Source organism: Macaca fascicularis, chromosome 4 (assembly GCF_037993035.2).
Source record: "Macaca fascicularis isolate 582-1 chromosome 4, T2T-MFA8v1.1".
Classification (NCBI taxonomy): Eukaryota; Metazoa; Chordata; class Mammalia; order Primates; family Cercopithecidae; genus Macaca; species Macaca fascicularis.
The window spans coordinates 146,557,255-146,573,711 of NC_088378.1; the positions used below are offsets into that span (position 1 = coordinate 146,557,255).

General features: G+C 43.3%; 1 protein-coding gene and 1 pseudogene across 50 annotated transcripts in view; both read right to left on the bottom strand.

Moving 5' to 3' along the window:
• LOC102121503 (butyrophilin subfamily 3 member A2) overlaps nt 1-13,457 on the bottom strand; it is a 36,561-nt gene extending 23,104 nt beyond the window's left edge. The window contains exons 1-12 of one of the 50 annotated variants that reach the window (XR_012434132.1): nt 13,302-13,457; nt 10,583-10,643; nt 10,366-10,455; nt 9,722-10,069; nt 8,337-8,618; nt 5,783-5,983; nt 5,577-5,597; nt 5,458-5,484; nt 4,541-4,587; nt 4,117-4,143; nt 3,124-3,403; nt 424-2,666 (exon numbers count right to left, since the gene is read on the bottom strand). Coding sequence is in view for 16 of the 50 variants with exons in the window: in XM_065544305.2 (XP_065400377.1) it covers nt 4,566-4,587; nt 5,458-5,554; nt 5,783-5,983; nt 8,337-8,618; nt 9,722-10,069; nt 10,366-10,450 (1,035 nt within the window). In the remaining 34 variants the exon portion in view is untranslated. Of the gene's footprint in view, nt 1-423; nt 3,404-4,116; nt 4,144-4,540; nt 4,588-4,683; nt 5,598-5,782; nt 5,984-8,336; nt 8,619-9,721; nt 10,070-10,365; nt 10,456-10,582; nt 10,644-11,011; nt 11,208-13,301 lie in introns of those variants that run through there. The other 49 variants (XR_012434133.1, XR_012434138.1, XR_012434130.1 and 46 more) reach the window with 49 other exon arrangements.
• On the bottom strand, nt 424-4,135 carry LOC135970477 (butyrophilin subfamily 3 member A3 pseudogene; annotated as a pseudogene).
• Nucleotides 13,458-16,457: the final 3,000 nt, after the last annotated feature.

Here is a 16,457-nt window from a genome sequence, read left to right on the forward strand (position 1 = left end):
GAGGTGATGGTTTTTAGGAGACTTGACATGGTAGCCTGCAAAGCCAACTCTAATCCTAATTCACACTATTTACCTCTCAGAGGCTCCGTCTGTTAGGCAATGGCTCTTTTGTTTTTCTTTTTAATTTTATTTATATTTTTTTTAGAGACAGGGTTTTAGCTCTGTTGTCCAGGCTGGAGTGCAGTGATTTTAGCCTGGTGAAACTCCTGTTGGACTTCTGACCTACAAAACTGTGAGATAAATTTGTCTTGCTTTAAGTCAATGAATTTGTGGTAATTCAGATGGCTGCAGTAGAAAAATGGATACAATAAGGGTGTTGGGCAAAAGTTGCAATAAGGTAAACTGAATCTGTGGTGAGTACAATGGGTATGTAGACTACTCTGCTGTGATGAGTAGACTTATTAGAGTCCAGAAAAAGCCAAGTTGAAGAGTAAGCATTATTAACAAATTTATTGAACAACCAAGACTTGACAAGCACATGCCAAGAAGAGGGGATACAATGGTGAGCAACAATAGTGATGATAATGAGGAGTAGTTTTCCCAAGCAGGCATCAGTTGAAAGGAATATGGGTTTAACATCCACTAATGAACAGGGGTGGATAGACCCCTTTCCAGCAGACTGAATCCATAGAGGGATTAAAAATATCCCTGTAATTCTTCCAGCTTCCTTCATCCAAATTTCTTATATCACAGAGTATTTGTTCTACCTGGAAACCTTGACTATAGGAAGGCTGGCTCTGGCTCCACGATCACTTATCACATTTGTTGGGGGTACATATCTGTCTCATGCCCCTACCTCTCTTTTCCTTCCTTGCTTAATGTTTCCTACAGATATTCATCACCATCTGATAGAATATATGGTTAATTATTTAACCACTTTTTGAGAGAAGAGATCTTAATACAGTTTGCTCAATGATTTACCCTTGGTTTCTAGAACAGTGTCTTGAACATACAATATGATTCTCGAGCATTTGTTGAATGAATTATGGGTGTGTATCAATAAGGATTTTCCCCAGCTCTGTCCCTTGGAAAATCCCCTAGGCAGGAAGGAGTCCCTCCTGCCAAGGGGGCAGAAGCCTAAGAAACCTTTTGACCTAAAGATATTGACCCTTCTTTCTAGTTTAGGTCTTCCATAACTACCACTCTCTACCACCCATAGGAGGTGATGGTTTTTAGGAGACTTGACATGCTAGCCTTCAAAGTCAACTCAAATCCTAATTCACACTGTTTACCTCCCAGAGGCTCTGTTACCTACCAGGGCTTCATTATACATTGAGTGTGGCCTTTAGTTTCTTTCCCAGTTACATGTCATGTGGCCTTTAGTCTCTTTCCCAGTTACACGTCACGTGGGTACTGTGAGGTTATTCTCTCAACCAAGACACTCTGCAGAGCTAATCCAAGGAGTGCTGGGTCTATTGCTCTGACAATTAGCTGCAAAGGAGTCAAAAGGAGTGCCAACTCCACAACCACCTACAATGATCCTTACCCTGGAGCTGTCCTGGGAAAAGAACCTCAGGGCTACAGGTGGGTTTTTCCCATGGGGGAAGAATCAGGGTGGAAAAGAATGGGCAAATGGCCAGAGACTGAAGCTGACCATCTCCCAACAGCACAAATTACCGTAGGAGTTATGTAAGCTACTTAATGTTGCCCTGCCTCAGCTTCCATACTTGCAAAATGAGACTACCCGACAGGGTGTTGTGAGGATTAAAGGAGTGACATCCACCAAAGCTCATAACACAGCACTCAGAACATTTTAAATTCTCCATTAATGTTAGTTATTGCTATTTAGATCCCAGCTCTGTTGTTTACTAGTCATGCCAAATTTGGAAAGTTAATTCACTTTTCTGTACCCCAGTTTCCGTATCTGCATAAAGGGGACAATAAAGTGGTATGAAACTCTATATTTGGTATACAGAATAAAATAGAATGAATATCAGTAGCGTTCTTCAGTGTGTGCCTGTAGCTTTATGGTTGTGATTGGTTGCTGTGGAGAAGGAGACCCTCAGATTCAGGCTGGGCAGAGAGAAGTAGAGACATTATTTCAGCCTGAGGCTTCCCACTTTCATTAGCTAAGCTTGGGCCACTGGTGTCTCCAGGGAATGATCAGGCACTAGGTCAGGAATGAGGGAACTCTCTACTTCTTTTGGTGCTGGGCAAAGGTCAGGGCAGTGGGTTCCTAGGTCAAAATTCTGAAAGTGGTATACAGAGGCCCAGAAAAGGAGATATTCAGGAAATTGTGAATATGTGACCCATCCGTAGCATTGCAGAATGACATATCTCCAGTCTCATAGTCCAGGAAGATTCCCGATTTCCTAGGGGCTCAGGAAGTGTCAGGTTGGTTCTGAGCTTAGTGAGAATCTGATACTTATTCCCATCAGTCAGTCCCATAGTCCAGAATCCGTTCTCAGGTGTCATTTTGACCCAACCTTTTCTCTGCACAATCTTACTACACACCCCTATATGCCACTCTTTCCTGTCCCCTACCTCCACCTCCCAGTAATGTCTCCCTGACATGAAGCTCTCACAGCCGAGAACACAATAATGCCAATCAAATCTCTCAGGGTTGTCCGGTAGATCCTGGGGCTCCTTGGCACGCTGCACACTCCTCTGGTCCTCAGAAACAAGGAGGATGGGGTTTGCTGTTTTGGGATCCAGAATCACATCCGCTGTAGAGAATTTGAGGAAGTGTCCATGGGGTCAACCATTTTTCCCGGATTTCAGAGCCTCAGCATGCAAGGCCTGGGCTGTGCTGAGGAGACCTGAGTCCAGAGCCTGGCATCCCTAGCCTTCCCTAAATGTGACTCTCTCATTGATGCCAGGAGAGAAAGCCCCAGGTATCTTGTGTCCAGAGGGGAAGAGGAGGGTGAAATGAGAGTTGCCTCAGCATCTGCCTAACCCAACACGCTGATGCTGCCTCAGGAAGCAGCAAGCATCCTCTTTCTACCTTTTTCTTGTTTTCTTCCCCACATTGACTCTGCCCACTAATGCTTTATGATCAGAGGTTAATTTTCAACCTTCACTCGACCACTCATGAGCTAAATGAGTTCCCCTTTTCTGCAGTTTATTTTTCCATACATCCAATTTGTTTAACAAGGTGGAGCCTCATCTGAAGCATTTCCTCACCTGAAAAATCAGATTAAAACATGAATCTCTAGCGTTGTATAAGGCAATGATGTTATGTACTCAGCCTACAGCAGGGCATGAAGGAAGCTTCTGATCTTCTAATAGCTGCAAGGCTGTCTCTGTGCTGGGCTCTATGTGGGGCCTTATATGCCCCAGGTTCATTCTCTACCCTTCAGCTTTCTTCACCTTCTTCTGGGCCCCAGGAATCTGTCCTTTAAGAACAATGCCACTGGGCTCCCTTGTCCTCTGGTTTGCTGTTGGGTTTGGTCAGTGGGAAGCCCTGATAGAAGATTGGAAGGAGAAAGAAAGGAAAGACACACCGTTTAATTTCCTGCCTCCTCCCTGCCAGCAGCAGCTGGTGCTGCTCTAACAAGGCCTGTCGACTCTCTCAAGAAACCCTGTCTTTGAGCTACTTTTCTCTGGGTTCCAGTAACTGCCTCCCCTCCCTAGCCCTCACAGGCTAGGGGTGGAGACAGCTCCCCACTGTTGGGAATCATGGGGGCACTGCACTTTTCCTTGTTGCTTTCTCTTAACCCTCCTTTCTGGAAACCTTGTTCAACCACCCAGTTTGAACTTGCCATCTATTTCTTGCTAGGTTCCTGCCAAGCAAGTTCATTATTCCCTCAGTCTTCACCTCAGCCCCCATGAAACACAGATTGCAATCATCATCTAAAAATGTGGAGGCCAAAGCTTGGAAGCATTAAATCCTTTGGGGAGACACAGGCAGTAGGTGGCATGGGAAGCCTAAGAAGGACAAAGTTCTTTGGGCAGGCATTGCCTCCTCTGTTTGGCATTTCCATCCTCACTCTCCATGCAGTATCACTCAGTGTGTGTCTCCTTCCCCTCAGCTCCACCCTCTATGTGTCTTCCTACCCACAAAGGATGTCAAGGGAACTTTTCTTCCCCAGATCACAATAGTTGGAGAAGAAAAAAGGAAAAAGGAATATAGTCCCTCAGGTTGTTGGTGCAGGGAACATACAGTGATTTACTCACCAGGCTTGAAGAGGGCCATTTTCCATTCTGAAAGGAAGGAGATACAGATAAGAAAAAGGTCAGTATTCTTGTACTTTTCCCCACTGCATTCTCTCCTCACTACATGTTTTCTCTCTTTTTCTTCAGAGTATCTTCCAGAGTCCAGCTTCCCTCCTCTACAGCTCTGATGGATCGGGGTGGCACCTTCTCAAAAATGTCAGGCTAGGCTCCCTGTGTCATGGGATGTGCAGGATGCATGGCCAGGCTTTGCAAGCGAGTGTGCTGGATCAGGAGTTTCCCAGAGGCTCCAGAAAAGCAGAGGTGAACCCCCACCACACAGAAATTGAGTATTTGGATTAGATCTAATTAATCCAGCTGAGAACTTCCACGGGTCACAGCAGAGAAAAGGTTGAAATATTCAGGGCACGTGACCCAGTAAACTTACAGAGCATCAGGCTGACTTATCAGTTTCACACGAAGACTCCTTTCCACCTACAATGAAAGAAAGGTAGAGGTGTCACCTGAACTCTGTCTTTTCTGTGTTGGCCCTGTCCTCTTCTTTTTGCGTCCATCTAGTCTTTTTTTTACCATCCCACCCTTCTGCATGGTCTCCATCTGCAGGTACAATTCTTTCTTCACCTCTTCTTCTTAATATCAAGTCTGGGAACATCAACTGAATGCTAGTGGCAGGGCAGGCACTGTGAGAGTTCCTTCCCAATGGGGTCCAGTTCATCTGTTTTGAATCTGTACCTGGGCATAAGTGTCACCATGTCTATATGCGAATGTCTAGGAGTACAAGATCCATCCTTCTCAATCTGTATCATTTCTTACCTTGCTCTAAAAAGAATTTGGGAAATTTAAAGAGCAATTTCAGGGACTAGTTTTTGAAAGCAATTATGATCAATCTGTACCAATTGAGCCACTGTGGCTACTCCTCTCTATTAGACACACTTTTCTCCCACTCTCTCTTCTGATTTTCTTATTTCTTAAATCTTTCATTCTTGTTTTCCTTTCAACAGCCTCTGGATTGTGGAAAACAAGTAAGTTTCCTGCCATAGAAAATGCACCTCATTCTTCTCTTTCCTCTTCCTTTTGAAGTGTAACCCTGGATATTCTTCAGTGCTTCTTAGAGCTTAAGGGTCTGTAGCCCCTAGTACAAAGAGATTGAAGACCTCTTTTTTTTTTTTCTAGAGAGAAAAACCACCGGGTGGTTTCTCCAAAGAGCCACACTTGTTTTCTTTTTCTGGGTAAAGGGATCCAAGACCACTTTTCAACCCTGGGATATGACTTATGGGCTGGAAAATAACGAAGCAGAGAGAGAGTAATAGATTTGAATTCAGAGAAAATGTCAGAGCCACTCACGAGTCAAGTATTGGATTTTTCTCCTCTCTGCAATGGAATGAACAGGGAAGAGTCATCAACGTGCTCAAAGCCGGGATAGGAAGACATGCCTGGGTCTCTGGGGGAATGGGAAAACTTACTGAGTTCCTCCTGGAGGCTCTCTGGAAAATAACCAAAAACAAAAAACAAAAACAAAACAAAAAAAAGATGAACTGTTATGGGTGAGGTGGGTATTTTGGGAAATAAACCTTAAACATGATGCGGTGCCAGGGTGGGGGAAACAGGTGAGGTTTTCAGGCTGGGGCACGCAAGCCTGGGGCTTAGATTCTCTGCTCTTGTTGGATACCTCTTAGGCTTATTTCCTGCTTTGTTGCAGCATATCCCCGTTCTTTCATCTCTTGCTCACTTTCTATCTCACTGGATAAAGCAGTTATTTCCTTATGTTGTCTCCACAAGAAGTAACTGGCTCCACCGAGAAGCAGCAGCAAGATAGGCAGGGTCCCTGCCAGGGCTGCGATCCAGGGCTGGGCACTCCTGAAGAAGGGGTCTGCGAATGGGGAGAGCTGTGGGTCATGGGCGCTGGTGCACTCAGCCTCCCCAGCCTCAGTGCCCCAAGTTTTAGCTACTCCGCCCAGGTTGGGGGCAGGGAAGCTATCTCATGAGGTTAAATAAGGATTCTCTCCCTAAAGTCTCAGAGGACTATAGATAAGACTTTGGTAAATCCTCACTACAAGCTTCTACTATTACTTATCTTGAGATGTCTGCCTCTTGCATGGAAAGTAACTTGAGCAGAGTCATACACATTTTTTTCTAAATATTTTTTCAATAGGTAACACATTTACATGGTTCAAAACTACATATACATAAAGGCATGCAACTCTCTCATCCACCCAGTCCTCCCTCCCTCCATGTATTAACTTCTCCTTAGTCCACTTAATATGATGCTTAGGAACATAACCTGTGGAGTCAGAGGGCATGGGTTTAAATGCTGGCTCCCCTGTGTGACTAGCAGTGTGATGTTGGACTACTACATAACCTCTCTGTTTGTAGTGGCCTAATCTATAAAATGAGGGTAATGATAATACCTATCTCCTGAGGTTGGAATAATTAAATTAATACTTATAAAGTGTCTGATGTACAGTGAGTGTTACCAAATTGCTTGTTGAAGTTTAAAAATGTAAACTAAATAACCCAATTGAGAGCTAAAAAAAAGTAAATTAAAGTATATTCTTATTTTTTCTCTTGTTTAAACTAAAAATAGCATTCTATACACGTCCCTCTGCATCTTGCTTTTTCTATGAAAAATGTACCTTGGAGATCTTTCCATATTGTTATGAGAGAATTGCTTCTTTTTCCTTTTACTAACTGGGCAGTATTCCCTTGTATGGAAGTTCCCTGGCAGTGAACATCTGCACAGTTTCTAACCTTGTGCAATCGTAATCAGTACTATAAGAAATCTTTTACAGGCTGGTTGCAGTGACTCATGCCCGTAATCCCAGCACTTTGGGAGGCTGAGGCGGGTGGATCGCTTGAGGTCAGGAGTTCGAGACCAGCCTGGCCAACATGGTAAAACCCCATCTCTACTAAACATACAAAAATTGGCTGGATGTGGTGGCACACGCTTGTAATCTCAGCTACTCGGTAGGCTGAGGCAGGAGGATCACTTGAACCCAGGAGGCGGAATCTGCAGTGAGCCGAGATTGTAACACTGCACTCCAGCCTGGGTGACAGAGTGAGACTCCGTCTAAAAAAAAAACACACACACAACAAAAAACAGAAACCTTTTGCATAGATCACCTCATACAAATGCAAGCTTATCTATCAGATAAATTCCTAGAAGTGGAAGTTTGGATCGATAAGTACGTAGTTTGGATAGATATTGCTATAGAGCCCTCAATAGAGGTTGACCTAATGCACACCAAAAATACAGCAAGTTACACGAAAAAATGACTGAGAGTCACTGCCTTCCTACATTCCCATGAGAACCATGTATTATAAGCCAAAGCAGTTTCGTTTTGATTTTTGTAAATATCGTAAGTGAAAAATGATTTCAAATGTTTCCCTAATGAATGAGAATGAGCACTCTTTTGTGGGTTATTTCCTTTTCTATGAATTGATAATTCATGAACTTTGTTAAAAATTTTTTTACTAGATTTTTATTTTATTTTATTTTATTTATTTTTTGAGACAGGGTCTCACTCTGTCATCCAGGCTGGAGTGCGGTGGTCTGCTCTCAGCTCACTGCAACATCTGCCTCCTGGGTTCAAGTGATTCTCATGCCTCAGCCTCCTGAGTAGCTGGGATTAGAGGTGCCCACCACCACACCTGGCTAATTTTTTGAATTTTTAGAAGAGATGGAGTTTCACCACGGCCAGGCAGGTCTCAAACTCCTGGCCTCAATGATCTGCCTGCCTCAGCCTCCCAAAGTGCTGGGATTACAGGCATGAGCCACCATGCCTGGCCAAAACTTTTTACTAGGTTTTTAGAATCTCCTTCTTATTCAAGGAGATCAGCTGTTTCACTATGATAAGAGTTTGTGTGTGTGTGTGTATATATATATATATATATATATATGTATGTATGCGTGTGTGTGTGTGTGTGTATATATATATACCATTTTGTCATTTGACATTATATAAGGAGCTTATCTGAATGTTTTTCCCCCAATTCCCATTGCCTGTCATACTTTCTGGCAGATAGGAAATGTTCAGAAAATGTTTGTGTTGTGAACACCTTTATGGAGGAAAGAAGCTCCCCTGGAACAAGGCGGCGCCTCCAGATCTGTGCTTTGGGCCTTATATTCAGTGCAGAGACCCAGGTCGACCACAGATACTAACACATCCCCCTTCATTCAACTGCCACAGCTCAGCTCAGAAACCTGACGCCAAGCACGTACTGACCTGCGATAGAAATGCTGGCTGTCTTTTCCAGGCCAAGAACAGAATTTCTGATGATGCAGGACACACTCTCCCCAGAGCCGCCTCTCATGATCACAGATGCTGCTACTGCATATAGGCCCACTCCATCTGCAACCACAGGTGCTTCCACAGCTGGGATGTTCTGTCCCTTGGCATTGCTCCACTGTATTTTGGGTTGGGGATACCAGCCAGTGGACCTGCACTCCAGATGGATCCCTCCATCCTCATAACCCTTCACTTCAACATGAAGATTAGAACCCAGTGCTGTGGAAGGATAATTTGGCCTAGATTCTTGATAGCTCTTGCATTAAGGAGGGTCTTAATGGGAATCAATGGCAGTCTCAGATTTGATAATTCAAGAGAGATTTCATTCAGGTGCTGTTTACAAAAGTGTGGTCATGATGAGGGGAAAACTAAATTTGCTAGTGCAGTATCCCAGGGTCAGTAATGTGTGGCTATTCCCACCCACACCAATTACCAGAGGGAGGAGGAGAGGAAGCTGTTTTGAATACGTAAAAGAAGAGATTCATGCATTGAGGACTTCCTTTAGAGGAGCTATTACTTTCAGCAAGGCAATGCAGCCAGCCTGAAGGTACCTTGCAGCAAGGAAGCCAGGGAATAAGCACCCAGACTTCTTCCTCTTCTCTTCCTACGATTGTCTGCTGCAGATTCCCTTAAACCAAACCCAACCAGAAGCCACAGGGCAAGGGACTGCACTGAGAAAGAGAAAAGCTGTTCCAACATAGGGAAACTGACACCGGGTCTCCGTGTCATCCTGTTGAACATAAGCAATTTCACAGAACACAGACAATGCATCTTGTGACTATGATGGATCATGGGAAAAACAAGACCACCCCACATCATGTGTGAGCATAGAGAAAAACATGAACACTGTGCAAACCACAGCAATGACCAAACATCCCCCATCAACAATCAGGGATTGCAGCCCTTCATCAATTACAGCTTTAGTCTCACCCTGGTCTCCTTCTTCCTACATAAGATTGATTAAGGTTGGAGACACAACAGAAGCCGTCTGTTACACAACTAAACCAAAATGATGGTGTACCAGTCACTGAAGAGATGGTTTCTAATGTTTCCTATCCCTTGTCCTTCACTTTCCTTATATTTCTGTTCGCCAGAGGAAAGGAGTTCTTTACTTGAGCATGTAGGGTACAGCAAGAATTCTTCCTAAAGGAAAACCTGTGTCTTTCTCAAGGGTCGCAGAAAAGCTAAGCTGGAAGGCAGTGCAGGCAATCGCTAGAGATCAGCCAGGAGTGTCTGCAGTGCTTTTGAAAGAGGAACTGGAACTCTGCATCTGCTCTAGATCCTACGGAGAAATGTTCTCAGAACCAAACCTGGAGGCTCACCTGCAACCTTCAGCTCCACCAGGGCTTTTTCATAGAAGTCACCATCTTGGAAATAACACAAGTACTTTCCACTGTCAGAGGCTGTAACGTTGTGTATTCGGAGAGCAGCCTTCCCTGCAGCGATGTCATCCCGTAGAATCGAAGTTCTCCCTCGATATGGTGCACTCTGCCTGTCTTCCACTTCCTTTCCATCTGCATACACGTTCACCACCTGCCTTAGGCTGGAACTCACCCATCTCAGCTCCATGGTCTCTGCACTCATGGTTGGGAACAGGTGACAGGGCAGATCAGCGTCTTCACCCACCATGGCCAGGATGGGCCCAGAGGGTCCAAGCACAGAAAACTGAGCTGTTGGCACAAGGGGGAGGCTCCATCAGAGGGTTTTGGATTTGGGGTCATGAGAGGAAGGGTGCTTCTCAGACAGGGAAGGCTAGATACAGAGAACCTAGAGGGGAAACCATTCCTAACAGAAGCACCATTTGTCTCTTAGTGACACATGATCCTTCAGGTTGGGATGGACTTCAGGTATAGGAAGGAGTTAAAGGTTCTAAGAGGGCATTTAGGTAATTGTCTGCTTAATTATATAACTGAGGTAATCATCTACTTCATAAACATAAATGTGGAATCATGGAATCGTTCCCTACCTGAGGAAGGAGTGAGCAGCTGGACCAAGAAGAAGGAGACATGAAAGTTGAGCAGAAGGAAGGCCAGGGAACTTGCCATTTTCATCTATGCTGCATATCAAGAGACACCAGAAGGTGTGAGACAGACACTGTGGCCTGGAAGAAGCTATAGGATTCTGCGTGGAAACGTCCACTTCCCCAGGGCTAACTCAAGTATGGTAACCGAAGAAGATCTTACCTGTGCCAAAAATGTCTGTCCTTGAATGTCTTTACCTTTGAGTTCCAGTATGGAAAACCATCTGTAAAAGCAATATCTGTTATCTGATCAGGAAATCTCTGACTCTACTGCATTAAAATATTCAGAATCCTATCACTTCCCCACACTTCCCTTGCTAGGTCCAAGCTTCCATCATCCCCCTCTGATTTATGAAGGACCCTCTTCACTGGATTCCCTGGTTCCACCCTTGTTCAACTCTATGGGTGTCCAACACTGTGGACTCCTCAAGGGTCAAACTCTTGGCCATTATCATCGTCAACTCATGGCCTGGTGGCTCCTGGTGGGATCCAGGCAGATTGCCTGGTGGAGGCTCTGAAGTCATTCAGGGGCTGAACCCACCACATTTAATCACAAAGACATTGATTGGGAGAGCTTTGAATAGGACCAGACCTTACTCATCTTTTCTTTCTTCCCTTCATAAAGTTATTCAACAAATATTTACTGAGCACCCACAATGGGCTGGACCACTATGGTAGAGTTAGGGACACAAAGAGGGTAGACAATAGGTAAAGGCTCTAGAAGTCACAAGCTTGATGATCTTGGTCATGGGACAAAACCATTTAAACTGTAGTTACTCAAAAATATCAAGTATGAGACTTAGAATGTGCACAATTGGCCCAAAAATTCCACTTCCTGATGCCTACTGCATCAAAGTACTTGCATGGGTGCAGAGAGAAGCCTCTGCGAGAATGACGCTGCAGCACTATTTTTAAAGTATGAAAGTGGTTACCAACTGAACCAGTCACCCACAAGAGACTGGTTAGAGGAATCCCTATGATACAGATGTATGATACATCTGCCTGTCTTCCACATATCATAGGGATATGATACATCCCTATGAGGAAATTCAATGCAGCAGTTATAAAGAGTGATTTAATGTCACTAGCCTGGACAATGGAGATATACTAAGTGATCAAAAAGTACCTTGTAGAACTATACTAATGATTCAATTGAAAAACAAAAGCAAAGCTATATATTTCTGCAAAACTATATATGTAAATGCCTGAAAAAGCCTAAAAAGAGGAATGCTAAACTGAAGATTGGAGGTTAAGTGAGTGAAAGGACACTTTGGCCTTTTGCTTCCTTTACTTTTAAAATTGTTGGAATGCTTTAAATTTAAAATTTTCATGTATTAGTTAATAATTAATAATTATTATGAGGAATAATAGAGACTGGAACATATTAGTTGCTCAGTAAATACTAACTCCTCAAGAGTTTCTCCCAAAACAAAGGAGCATGAGGCCTGTAGCCATAATACCAGCTGCTGTGGGTCTGGGAATGGCCTCTGAGAACAAGATCTGCAGAGGCAGGTGGGGACAGATGCAGAGGAAGCAAGGGAACAGAGGTCTGTGCAGCTGGTCATGCTCCACCCCTGCCTGGATCTTACACCCACTATCAGACTAAACATTATATTTCACCACATCTTCTGCTTCTCAAAACTGCTCTTTATGCTCCTAAAGAAAAGGAGGTATTATTATTATTAGTCCCTAAGCTAAAAATTTCTCTGCTGTCCTCAGAGGGAGAACTTTTAATTTTAGGTTATTTATTATTCATTCTTTCTACTATAGACAATTTTGCCAATGAAAAAAATATAAAAGGAATAAAACCTTAAATACTCTGTAGTTATAATCATATACTTTGCTAATGGAAGTGGAAATGTTTCTGGAAGCATTTGGCCATATATACATGGCAAGGGCTTTTAAAATGTTGCATCTTTTGCCCTCAAAATTCCAATTATAAAAGTTAGCATTGAAGAAAAAAATTTAGAGATTGATGCAAATATTTAAGGTTAAGGCTGTTCAATCTAGTAAAATCTACAGTAACAAAATGCAGAAACTCAAAAATCCAAAATAAAGAAAGAGTTTAAAAAACAATTGGGGTTTTTGTTTGTTTGTTTGTTCTTTTTCTTCTTTAGGAGCAGCTTTCTGAGTCAGAGTAGGCTCAGAGAGACTCTCAATTATTATATATTCATACAATGTAGTAGCTTGTATGGGAAAGCATACTTTAGGTTTTGGGGAAATTATGAATGGAAAGAAAACCAAGTACTATCCCTAAAAGATACCAAAAATGGTTTAATATAAGGATCCAGTGTTATTAAAATTATAAAGAATTTCACTTAATTAAAATTATGACTCCTAATGGTTACATGGAACATATTTTATGACTGAACCATGCATTGTCTATTCCCCACCTGTTGTATATGAATGCTGGTTCAGATTTTACTATATTATAAATACTTCTGTAATAAACACATTTACATGTAAATCTATAAGGTACTTCTCTTTTTTTTTTCCTTCTTCAGAATCTCTTAGAATAGATGCCTTGAGTTGACCAGAACAGATTTTAAGGGTTTTTTTTTCCCCCTATCTGACCACAATACGTTAAGAAGATGCAGTTGGAATATTTCTTCATTCATGTTGTCTCCCTTTCCTTCCACTAAATCCCAACCTCTGCAGTTTCTTATTCTTTGCAGTACTTCTCCTGTCTTCCCATGTGCCCATATGTGCATGTGCAGGTGTGTGCATGTACACACACACACACACACACACACACACAGAGGCACCGCACTCGTTTCTCTGGGCGAGTACTCTCCCTGCATGCCCACTCACCACTCTCAGCGATTCAGCCCCACTCCTCCCAGGCGTTGTAGCCCAGGCTTTAAACCATTTCCCGCACTTACCCCTTGGTGTTCCCATGGGAGAATCAGAGCCCACAGAATAAAGATGGTCAATCAATAGTTCTCCATTCTTTCTATTACGGCTTAGCCTTTCATCCGGAAGAAATGACAAAGAGAAAGCAAATATTGTCTTCTAACCATGAGAAACAGTAACAGAGTGGCTCTTTGGAAGAAATAGTTTTTTGATTGGCTCAGAGGTGATGTTTCTCATCAGTTGCTGGGCAGAAGCCACTGAGGAAGGTTGAAATGAAAACTGAAAGTACATTGAATTGTACATGTTGAAGAAAAACTCCAGCCCTATCTCCCTTAGTGTTTGTGTTTCTGTGTTTATCTATTTGAATCGTTCTTGTGTGTGGATGTATATAAGTATTTCTTTATATTCACCTGTCTTGTGTCTTTTATATCATGATAGAAATATTAGCAGAATGGAGTAGGAAAATAAAAAAAATTAAACGTGCAAAGAGAGGAAGATGTACACTAATTAAAATGCTTCTGTAGCAGTTTGCTTGCATGTAGATAGGTATGTAGAAGAGGAGGATCTTTTTTACAGAGCCAAATAAAGGTACGAATGGAAAGAAAATGAGACAAACTGCACCTCTTTAAGAACCTCTGGCATTTAGGCTTAGGATATGTTATCAAATAATATAGTTTTTCTGATTTCCAGAGGCAGTGCTGCTTGACATTGTTTTACCTTTCCCAGGAAATTCTTAATGCAGATCTTTCTGAGCATCTTCATTCACCCTCAGCTCCTGGTTTATGCTATATTGTATTTTCTTGTGTATTTGTTTCTCATGCTCCCAGTGGAGTACATATTCTCTGAAGCTAGACACTACATAGGCTGTGGTCTCCGTAAGGCTCATTTCCTTTACACCATCTTGTAAGGAGTTTATAGGACAATCTGGTTCTCCCTGTGGCTTAGGACCTCAAAACACACTTTTTTGGGTCGCAAGCCAGAAAGCTCCTAGGGCTAATATGTGACTGGAGCTGATGGGATTTGATTATATTGCAACAGTTTGAATTTAGGCTGTGTGGTATCTGCTTGAGATGGCTGGTTGCTTCTGCAGCGTGCATGCTGCCTTCTTCTTAGTGATAAGGCTTAATTTTCTTGGGTGCTGCAACCTGCTCTTCCCCCTTGTAGATAGGGGAGGCCAAGGGACTAAGTTGGAGCCAATGGTTTGTAGGTGAAAGTTGTGGGCTTGCACTTCTCCCAGAAATCCTTCAAAGGGAGGCCAAAATAGCTGGGAGTGTGAGGGTACACTCTCCCTACTTCCTTCTTCCTCTTGCCTAGAACATAGACTTTGGACCTGGAGGTACAGTAGCCAACCCTGGGACCAAAGCATAAAGGAATATCAGCAGTTATGAAGCAAGTAGAGCAAGAATTCTGAGGAGTATCCGTGAATAGGGAAAGACCAAAAGAGGACCCTGGGGACTGATGAAGCAGATGCCAAATAGGCAGGAAGATTTACTCAGGTCGATGGAGAAAGGACAGTGTGTATACTGGATTTGATGGCTGGAAAGTTATTCTACCTGGCAGGAACAATTTTTATGGCTTGCTGTTAACCAATAAAATATGGTAAAGCTGATGGGATGTCCCTTCCATGATTGCATTATGATGTGTAAGACTGTCTTGCTAGCTGACCCACTCCAGAGGCTCTGTCTTCCTGGCTGGCTTTGAATAGGAAAGTAGTCATCCTGGGAGATGCACACAGCAGGGAGCTAAGAAGGCCTATAGGAGCTGAAAGCAGCCTCCAGCCCCAACCTGCAGGGAGTTGGGGCCCTCAGTCCCACAACTGTAAATAAATAAATTCTGTCAACAACCTGAGTTTTCTGGAAAAAGGATTTTCCTATAGTCAAGACTCTAGATGAGGCTATAGCCTGACCAACACCTTGACTTTTGCTTTGTGAAGTTCTGATTAGAGAAGCCCACTAAGCTCTGCCTGGACTTCTGACCCACAGAAACTGAAGTGATGAAAGTGTACTATTATTTATTTATTTTTGAGACAGAGTCTTGCTCTATTGCCCAGGCTGGAGTGCAGTGGCACAATCTTGGCTCACTGCAACCACTGCTTCCTGGGTTCAAGAGATTCTTGTGCCTCAGCCTACCAAGTAAATGGGATTATAGGTGTGTGCCACCATGCTAGGCTAATTTCTTATCTTTTATTTTTTGCGTTTTTAGTAGAGATGGGGTTTTGTCATGTTGGCCAGGCTGGAGAAGTATGCTGTTTTAAACCACTAAGTTTGTGGTAATTTGTTATGCAGCAATAAATCACTGATGCATTAGGTAAGTGAAACAGGCAGTGGCAACAAACACGAATATAAAGAGAATAACTTGTGTTTCCAGCCCTGACCCATTGCCTGGACTGCACACTTACTATTGACCGGCCTACTCTACATCTCTGCAGCGATCTCTAGTACGCTCCTCCACCCGAACATATCCAAAAGTGACCTTTGGATTCTGTGCTGGCTCCTGCCCTGGCCTCCACAACTGGCTTCTCCCTCATTTTCCCCATCTCAGTAAGTGGCAACTCCATCTGTACAGTTTCTTTGGACCAAAACCTTGTGGTCACCCTTGATGCCCTTCTTTTTCACACCCCACCCATAAATTTATCAGCAAAGTCTTTTTATTCTGTCTTGAAAATAAATCCAGCATCATAACATTTTCATGGCTCCTCCCTGGTACAAGTCATCTGCATCTTTCCCCTGGATCACTGCAGTAGCTCCCAGCTGGGTCTTCAGGCCTCCATCCACCAGCCCTACCCACAGCCCATATCAGTCTAGCATGTGAAGTAACTTCTTAAAACCTAAGTAAGTCCAGTCCTTTATCTGCTCTAACCTTCCAGTGACTCCCCTCTCAGAGGTAAAGCCCAGGTCAGCATGATGACTTTCAAGGCCATATGTGATCTGGCCCTCAACCCCTTCTGGCTTTGTCACCTCCTATTCTCCTGGTCACCCTGTGTGCTCCGGCCACCCCAGCCTCATTGCTATTCTTCACATATACCACAGTGCTTCTGACTCTGTGCTCTGGCACTGCTGTTCTCTCAACTTGGAATGCTTTTCTCCCAGGTATTCTGTGCCTCGCTCCCCTTGCTTGTAACCACCCTATTTTAAACTGTAACTTCCAACTGGGCACGAGGGTTTACACATATAATCACAGGGCCT